This window comes from Otolemur garnettii, unplaced genomic scaffold, assembly GCF_000181295.1.
Source record: "Otolemur garnettii isolate 467f Iridium unplaced genomic scaffold, OtoGar3 scaffold00008, whole genome shotgun sequence".
Classification (NCBI taxonomy): Eukaryota; Metazoa; Chordata; class Mammalia; order Primates; family Galagidae; genus Otolemur; species Otolemur garnettii.
The window spans coordinates 39,699,575-39,709,610 of record NW_003852403.1 but is presented as its reverse complement, the minus strand read 5'-3'; the positions used below and the strand labels follow the sequence as shown (position 1 = coordinate 39,709,610).

Below are 10,036 nucleotides of genomic sequence, written 5' to 3'. Positions count from 1 at the left end.
GGGGAGGAGGGAGAAGAGTGCTCCCACTTTAATGGGCACAATGTAGGATGTATAACACACTTCTTGGTGAGGGAGACACATAGTAAGAGGGACTTTACCTGACAAATGCAAACATTGTAACCTAATTCTTGAATTAACCTGAAGCAATAAAAAAATTACTAAAAATTAGGATTTCTCCTTTCCTGAAACCCAATAAACTAGATGAATTTTAAGAGACAAGTTTAATATAATTCACACAGACAGCTTATCAAATCATGCACTACCATAACCAGAGACATTCAAACCAGGATGAGAAGTTGATGACTTCTCACTGTGACCATATTTTCACAAGATGATAGAAAAAACTCCATATCACCATCATAAAATGATTACTTCTTTTAATAGCTACACTGTTCACTTAAAAAGATCATTGTGTGATTGAAATTTCACAATCAGCAGCTTCTCCAAAAATCTTGACCAAAATCTGACCTAAGAGCATCATTATTCCAACTGGTGGGTGACTTTGGCAGCATGCCTAATGCAACTATTGCTCACTCTCTCCTTTAAACTCAACATAGTTATGGTACACTAGATTAAAAATTGCTCTATATTATGTTGGTTAAATAAGGAAATGTCTATTTTATTGCTACTACTACATAAAACACAGTTCTATTAGTACTTTCATTCTTGAGGTAATTCATATGTTTAGTAGCCTTTTTGATATCTTCTGTAGTATGCCTAATAAAATCATTTGCCCATAAAAGTAGACTTTCCATTGGACCCCACAATCCCATAACTAGGTATCTACACAGAATAAAAAAATTCATTTTATCATAAAGACATTTGCACTAGAATGTTTATCATAGCTTCAATTCACAATCACCAAGATGTAGAACAACCCAAGTGCCTATCAACTCACAAATGGTTAAATAAATTATGATATATGTATACCATGGAATACTATTCAGCCATAAAAAATGGAGACTTTATACCTTTTATATTTACCTGGATGGATTTGGAGAACACCCTCCTAAGTAAAGTAGCATAAGAATGGATAAACAAGCATCCAATGTACTCAATACTAGTGTGAAGCCAGTAAATAAACAACTACATGCCCACATGAGAGGAAAACACAACTACATTCAAATGGGGGGTGGAGAGGAGCGAGGAGATGGAAGAAGGCAGGGGGGGTTGATGTGCTTTCACCTAATGGGCACAATGTAGGGTTATATAGCATAACTCCTGGGTGAAGGGCTCAAGTACAATTTGGATTTAGCTAACAAAGAACCATTTTTTTTCAGTTGGAATCTCTGTTGGTCACCAAGGCTAGAGTGCAGTGGTCCACTCATAGCTGACTGCAGCCCCCAACTCCTAGGCTCAAACAATTGTTTCACCTCAGCCTCCCACCTGCAGGTGAGACTGCAAGCACACACCACGACATTGGGCTAATTTTAAAAATATTTTGTAGAGATAGGATCTTGCTATATTGCCCAGGTTGCTCTTGAACTCCTGGCCTCAAGCAATCCTCCAACTTTATCCTCCCTAATTGCTAGAATTATATGCACAAGCCATAGCACCTGGCCTAAAGAACCATTTTTAACCTCATATGTTCATATAATATGTTTTATGTGACTGTATGTTGCTGCACACACATATATGTCTATAGGTAAATCTATACATATGTGTTGCCTTACAAATGCATGTCAAGCATAAATTTGGCTTTCTCTTGGAGATAAGCTGGAGAAAGGTTAATGGGTGATGGCATTTCTCATTTCACACACTCAAGAAAGAAGGAAGGACAAAACATGACTAGAATTTGATATGTACAAGATAGTCAGTTGTCTAAGCTTTAGAGATGATGTAATGCTGCTGATTATAGGACCACAGCATTAAAAATATGTGAAGGAAAATTTATTAGAAAAATAACAGGCTCGGCGCCTATAGCTCAACGGGCTAGGGCGCCAGCCACGTACACCTAAGGTGGCGGGTTCGAATCCCCAGCCCGGGCCCGCCAAACAACAATGACGGCTGCAACCAAAAAACAGCCAGGCGTTGCAGCGGGCGCCTGTGGTCCCAGCTACTTGGGAGGCGGAGGCAGGAGACTCACTTGAGCCCAGGAGTTGGAGGTTGCTGTGAGCTGTAATGCCACGGCACTCTACCCAGGGGGACAGCTTGAGGCTCTGTCTCAAAAAAAAAAAAAAAAAAGAAAAATAACAAACCTCATGAGGTTAATATGGACTTTATTCTTGTTCAAAAAGAAAAATAACAATCATGAACATGACTAGGAATATAAAAGCATATATTCAACTTGATCTATATCAATATGAAGTAAAAAAATTCCAAATATAGTAGAACCTCTGTATGTTGACCACCGAAAGGACTGTAACAAACTGGTTAACATACAGAGGTGGTCAACATAAGGAACCAGGCCTATTGTTCTGATATGTACATGTGGTGCATATCCAATCTATAAAAATCAAATCAACTTAAGGAGGTGGTCAACTATGGAGATTCTACTGTATTTATCTTATGTTCACAGTAACAGAAAAGCAGGGCATAAACTCTAGCACTTAATATTCATTCCTCCTATAGCTAATCATCCTACTATAACCCTACAAGCTGTAGCTATTCCTGGACATAGTTTTTCTGTTTCAAATCCAAACCTCCAGTAACTCACAGTGATGCTCAGCCAAAAAACTTTCCTACATACTTCCCTTTTGTCCCATTCTGTGCTTATTATTATAAGAACCAGCAAGACCTCTTGAGATTCTATTTTTTCATTTTTCACTTGCATTATGCACCAAAGAAAGAAAACTGAAAACCCTTTTATTTAGAACATATAAAAGAGAAATGGCTCTGAATGTCATACACTAATCATGTTTCTCTGTTTTATAGTGATATCATATTACAAATTCAGTACGAGGTAAATATTAGCATATGTTGTGGCCATAAGGTACAGAGTGTAGGGAATAGCAGGTATATTGGTGCAATGACTCAAAAAGCTCTCATTGGGTTGGAGGAGGACAGATGTTCACTGGATCTTAAAAGAATGGGGAGATGTGAGAGATCAGAGAAGGCATCTCCAAAGTGGGAAGGAGGAGATCCATGCTCCAGAGGGAAACTGTGGACAACACAGCATCTTGCAGATGGTCTACCCTTTTTCAGACAGGAATGAAGCAGAGCTTGTATGAGGGTGGCACACGGGCAAGTCCACTGACAATTGGGATGGTGTCAATGTCCTCTGGGTCAACCAGAGATTTCAGGGTAAAGTTCTGTAAAATGGTGGTAAGAAATAAAAACAGCTCCATTCGGGCCAGGCCCTCTCCCACACATATTCGTTTTCCTGAAATTAAAAAACATAGAGGATTTGATCTTTTAACACTATATCGTGAACTGTCACAAAAACTATGTAGTAGCTATCTGATGAATGACTGAATAGATGGATGAATCAAAGACAGAATGGTTGGAAGGATGGTTAGACACACAGAAGGAGGAAGGACAGATACACTTACTATCATATCTTATTTGACTAGGTACCATACATTCAGTAAATATTTATGGAAGATCAGCTCTATACCATGTACTTCACTGAATATTCCCACATTATAACTGATTTGGGGACATCTGAACTTTCCATCAACCTTATTCTAAAAATAGACTCTCACATTTCTTGTCCAGTGGATTGAAGGGGAAGGGTTGAGAGGAGGAGACTCATACACTTTTTCTTTATACCTCTTGCCTAACATTCAGCCAAAGATTTTTCTCCCTAGCACACTTTGAAAAGCATGTGTCTAAACATATCTCTTCCTCACTTTAAAACTTTAAGTGGGCTCAGTGCCTGTGGCTCAAGTGGCTAAGGCACCAGCCACGTACACCCAAGGTGGTGGGTTCGAATCCAGCCTGGGCCCACCAAACAACAATGACGGCTGCAACCAAAAAATAGCCAGGTGTTGTGGCGGGTGCCTGTGGTCCCAGCTACTCGGGAGGCTGAGACAGGAGACTCGCTTGAGCCCAGGAGTTAGAGGTTGCTGTGAGCTGTGATGCCACAGCACTCTACCCAGGGGAACAGCTTGAGGCTCCTGTCACCAAAAAAAAAATTAATTAATTAATTTAAAAACAAAACAAAACTTTAAGTGGCTCTCTTATCTCTCCTATGGAATAATGTCCAAATGGCATTGACCTGATCCTTCACATTCCGTTCCCATTCTGACATTTCATACCACTCCTTCCATTTTTCCATTTTTCTATACTCTAGTCTCAGCATATTCACTTTTCATCTGTCTCCAAAACAACTTGAATTTTAGAGCTTTATCTCATGCTGACTTACTTGTCTAAGAAGTACTTCTCTTATATTAATACTTCCTTCAACACCTGTGTCTTATGTCATTATGTCTTTAAGATCTCTGTGATCTCCTCAGGCTATAGAATCTTGTGAAGGATACCACAGAGGAAACACTCAAAGTTGTGCAGTTAGAAACCTTTCTCATAGTGGGTGAAGTAAGTCTAAATGAGTTTTACCCTCTAAGAGGAGCTGTTGGGTAGTTCAGCAATATATCTAGAGACAGAATTCAATTAACCTATCAGCTAGATTTCTCAGTTTGGAAAACTGGATCAATACCCAAAACCCCACTAATTTGACCCAATAATGAGGATGTGTCATATGCAGGGATATCAGAAGGCCATTGGGACTGGTGCTATTGATCTTGTACAAAGGAATTCCACCAGACCCTGGAGGAGATATCATACAAGATCTAGCTCATCTTGGTACAACTATAAGTGAATTTCTATTACCTGCTGAGAAAGGCATGAAGTAATCACTTTTCCTAAAGTTGCCACACTCATCCAGAAAGTGGCCTGGGTCAAACATCTCTGGGTTGGGGAATTCCTTGTCGTCGTGCAGTGCAGAAGTCAGTAAAGTTATTATAGTTGTGCCCTAGAAATAACAGAACAGATAAACTGAATCAAAAAGTTTAAAGAAATGACGAAAATCACCTAGTGCAATCTCTTTGATATTTTGGAAACATTGCCACTCCATTGCCACTCCAAAGAGTAGTGACAGCCAGAAAGGCCTAGTAACAAGCAGGGATGAGTTTAAGGCCAAGAGCAGTGATCTCACCAAGAGGTGCCCTCTGATAGCATTTGAAGTCCTGCGTATGTGGGTACTTGGGAGGAAAGATTTCTGAATCCCCCTGTTTATGACCACGTTTATACAGTAGATCAGTCCCTGTCACTTCAGTTCTCACATATGAATTATGGTTTAAAACAGAAGCCCCTGGTGACTCTTCAAGCATCAAGAACATGTGGAATCTGTTCATAGGCCTTTTTTAAATGAAGTTCTGATTTAACTAAAAATTATTTCTGGGATGATACACTACCATCTATTTAGTGCTTATCATTGAGATGCAATATGTTTCTTTCAATTTAAAAATATGACACCACTCTTCATTATAGATCTATCCTCCCTTAAAAATATAGAAGGGATGATAAAATTAGAAAAATCATAATTTTCCAACAATTTAGGTAGTTTATTAATTCAGGGAAGGATCATCAATTAATGTTAAAACTTTTGGGTGAATTATTTTGGAAACTGACATTCACAACATCTTAAAGTACCATGTCATAGATATTTTTTATTAGTTTCATATGAAAAACAGAACTTCAGCAATAAAAAGATCTAGCCAAACCTCCCTTACTAAGTATGGAACACACATGAGATGCAGTGGGACATACATAATAATACTATCAATATAATTTTCATGCAAAAAATGTACACCTGGAATCTAGTCTCTAAGAAAACACTCACATAAAACAAAACTAGCAACATTTTACATGATAAAAGGACTGTCTTCAAAACTGTCAATATATTGAAGTGAAACAAAGGAAAAGAAACTGATCTTAATTAAGGGGGACTAAAGGGACAAGATGACCAAATTACAGGCTTATTTTTTGATTGTGCTACAAAAAGTCCACCCAAAAAAGCTATAAAAGGTATTTTAGCATAACTGTGAAATTTAATTATAAGCTATTAGATAATATTATTGTATCAATGAAAAGTCCTTGAGTTTGAATGCTAGTATTGTTGTGTGGGAGAAAATTTTTGTTCTTGATAGTTACATACTGATGTATTTAAGTGTTAAGTATGATAGATTGCATAGATGCAGATAAACAGGTAGATTAACATCTAGATATATACATGTATATATATCAATTACAATTACATACAATATATATGGACACATACATATTCATTTGAAAAGATATTATAATGTAGTGCTATTGATTTTATATTATGGCCAATAATGTGAGGAGGGCAACATAATCAAACTCATTGATAATTCTTTAGCAAAATGTTAATATTTACATGAAATGTTATAAATAAGAAATATATATACATATGTATATATATGCATGTATATATATATATATATATGTTTTGGGAAATTAACGAAATGATATTTTTTTTTTTAAAGACAAGGTCTTGCTCTGTCAGCCAGGCTAGAGTGCAGTGGTGTGATGTGATCAGAGTTCCCTGCATCCTGAAACTCCTGGGCTCAAGTAAACCTCCTACCTCAGCCTCCTGAGTAGTTACAATTACAGGTGCAAGCCACCATTCCCAGCTAATTTTTCTATTTTATGTAGAGATGGGGTTTTGCTATGTTGCTCAGGCTGGTCTTGAACCCCTAGGCTCAAGCGATCATCCCACCTCAGCCTCCCAAAGTGCTGAGATTACAGGTGTGAGCCATCATGCCTGGCTCAAAATGACACTTTTAACATTTATTTGAAAGGTTTTTTTATTTGTTTGTTTTTTTGATTTTTTAGACAGAGTCTTACGTTCACCCTGGGTAGAGTGCCGTGACATCACAACTCACAGCAACCTCACACTCTAGGACTTAAGCAATTCTCTTGCCTCAGCCTCCCAAGTAGCTGGGACTACAGGTGCCCACCACAATGCTTGGCTTTTTTTTTTTTTGGTTATAATTGTCATTGTTGTTTTGGCAGGCCCGGGCTGGATTCAAACCTGCCCACTCCAGGGTATGTGGCTGGCACCTTAGCTGCTTGAGCTACAGGTGCTGAGCCTATCTGAAAGTTTAAAAGGCTAATAACAGCCAAAAAAAATTAAAGAGGCAGCACACACTTGGTAGACACACATTGCCAGACACCAAGCCCTGTTATAAAGCTTTATAGCTCCAATCTGAAAACAGCACAAAGTCCATCAAGCTGTTACACATCTGAGTTTTGTATTTCTCTTATCTTGTGCTGGCAGAGTTTGGGGACTATACTGGAAATATGGGAATTTCAAGAGTACTGAGGTGCAGTGAAGGAGACACAAGTTTACCTTGGGGATCAGGTAGTTTCTGAATTTGGTGTCACAGGTTACTGCATGGGGTAGGTTGGTGGGAACAAGGTCAATGTATCTCTGGATCTCGTGCACCACAGCATCTGTGTAGGGCATGCGACTCTTGTCCTGCATGCAGGGACTCCGGTGTCTTCCAACCACACGGTCAATCTCTTCCCGGACTTTAGCTGATAAGACATAAATAACAAACCAACTGATCTTCAACAAAACAGACAACAATCTACACTGGGAAAAGGAAGCTCTTGTCAATAAATGGTTCTGGAAAAACTGGAAAGTGCAAAAGAATGAGACAAGCTGTTTATCTCACACCATACACAAAAATTAATTCAAGATTGATAAAAGACTTAAATGTAAGGCATGAAAGTATAAAAATTTTAGAAGAAACATAGGAAAAACTCTTCTAGACATTTGTCTAGGCAAATAATTTATGACTAATACTCCAAAGACAAATACAAAAACAACAAAATAGGCTCGGCGCCTATAGCTCAACCGGCTAAGGCGCCAGCCACGTACACCTAAGGTGGCGGGTTCGAATCCCCAGCCCGGACCCGCCAAACAACAATGACGGCTGCAACCAAAAAATAGCCAGGCGTTGTGGCGGGCGCCTGTGGTCCCAGCTACTTGGGAGGCGGAGGCAGGAGACTCGCTTGAGCCCAGGAGTTGGAGGTTGCTGTGAGCTGTAAAGCCATGGCACTCTACCCAGGGGGACAGCTTGAGGCTCTGTCTCAAAAAAAAAAAAAAAAAAAAACAAGAAAATAAATAAGTGGGACTTAATTTTAAAACTTCTGCACAGCTAAGGAAATAATCAACAGAGTGAATACAACCTACAAAATTGAAGAAAATATTTGCAAACTATACATCCAACAAAAGTCGAATATCCAGAATCTGCAAAGAACAAACAAAGCAGAAAAAGTAAAACACCAAAAATTGGGCAAAAGATATGAATTGAAGTTTTGGAAAGAAAATAGACAAATAGCCAACAGAAAGATGAAAAGATGCTCAACATGACTAATCATCAAGGAAATGCAAATTAAAACTGCAACAAGATAGCACTTTACCCCCATCAGAGTGGCCATTATTAAAAAGTCAAAAAACAACAAATTCTGGTGTGGCTACAAAAAAAAAAGGAAATTTTACACACTGTCAGTGAGACTGCAAATTAGTACAACCTCTATGGAAACCAGTTAGAAAATTCCTCAAAGAAGTAAGTGTAGTCCTACAGTTCAATCCAGCAATTCCACTGCCAGGTATCTGCCCAGAAGAAATGAAGTCAGTTTATCAAAAAGACACCGCTCATCACTTCATGAGTGGATAAGGAAAATGTGATACACACATACACACAAAGAGGGAGCTAAAAAATGTGTATACACATTTTAAGAAAGAAAAAAACTATACTAAATTTGTAATACTCAAGTCACATTTGACTTCTGCATTGTAAGAGGGGCTCAGTGTGACAGGTGTTCATCTTTTGTTCTTGGTATATATTGAGTATTACAATTGTAATACAGTTTTTTCCTTACTTAAAACATGTATACATTTTTTGGCATGTATACATTTTGTGTGTGTGTATACATATATATAGTTTTACTCAGCTATAAAAAGGAATGAAATAATGTCATTTGCAGCAACTCTAATGGAACTGGAGACCATTATCCTAAGTGGTATCTAAAGAATGGAAAAACAAAAACATGCTTTCACTAATGAGTGGGAGCTAAAAAATGGGTACACACAGCACAGAGTGATATAAAGGACATGAGAAAATAAGAAAGGGGAACAGTGGGATAAAAATTTACCTGTCGGGTATAAAGAACACTATTCTAGTAACAAAATACCAAAAGTCCTTACTTAAGCATTATTCAAGATAGCCATATAACAAAAACATTTGTACCCCTTTAATTAATATTTTGAAGTTAAAAAAAGAAACAAGTTATAAATCATGGAAATGGACAAAAATGCCACTTTTATTGTAACAGTTCAGGGTTACATGAAGCATGATGAAGGTGTCCTAACACTCTTATAAGTATAAATTACAGAGCCAAGAGTACACTAGAGAGAACTGCCACATTACACATACATATAACTCTCCTACAAGCTAACAATTAAGATAAATCTGTAGTTACCTGCATATTAGCAGACAGGATAATCAATACAAATAGAAACGATAAAGTGATGCCAAATATAACTATTTAGTGCTTTATAGACTCAAAATATTACTGTGCTTACAAAAATTAATTTCAACCTAAATAATACACAATGTTTTAAAAAAATGAATCCCACTAATAGGTCTATATGTATGTATGTGTTTGTGTGTTGTGTATGTGTGTGTTTATTTGCAACTTGCAGTGCCATCTCTTATCATCACACTCTTCAAAGGCAGTCTCCTGGAAACATTCTAAACACACACCCACTCACAAACACACTCCAGTTTACCCAGCATATTTATATCACTATTGTCTTATATTAACACTCATTGTTAGCATCATTATGACTTCATAAACACAGATCACATATAGGACAACTATAATCATGTTTTGTTTTGTTTTTTTATTATTGGGGATTCATTGAGGGCATAAGAAACCAGGTTACACTGATTGCATTTGTTAGGTTAAGTCCCTCTTAGAATTGCACCTTGTCCCCAAAAGGTATATCACACACGGAGACCCCACCCTCCTCCCTCCTTCCCTCTCTCTGCTCTTCCTT

General features: G+C 37.8%; 1 protein-coding gene across 2 annotated transcripts in view; it reads right to left on the bottom strand.

Annotated features, from left to right (window-relative positions):
* Nucleotides 1-2,837: 2,837 nt before the first annotated feature.
* Nucleotides 2,838-10,036, bottom strand: part of LOC100949727 (cytochrome P450 2C18-like) — a 50,531-nt gene continuing 43,332 nt past the window's right edge. For both annotated transcript variants that reach the window (XM_023509478.1, XM_003783726.3), the window contains 3 exons: nucleotides 7,316-7,503; nucleotides 4,771-4,912; nucleotides 2,838-3,322 (listed from right to left, as the gene is read on the bottom strand). In XM_023509478.1, coding sequence (XP_023365246.1) covers nucleotides 3,141-3,322; nucleotides 4,771-4,912; nucleotides 7,316-7,503 — 512 coding nt within the window. In that variant the 3' untranslated portion in view covers nucleotides 2,838-3,140. The remainder of the gene's footprint in view (nucleotides 3,323-4,770; nucleotides 4,913-7,315; nucleotides 7,504-10,036) is intronic.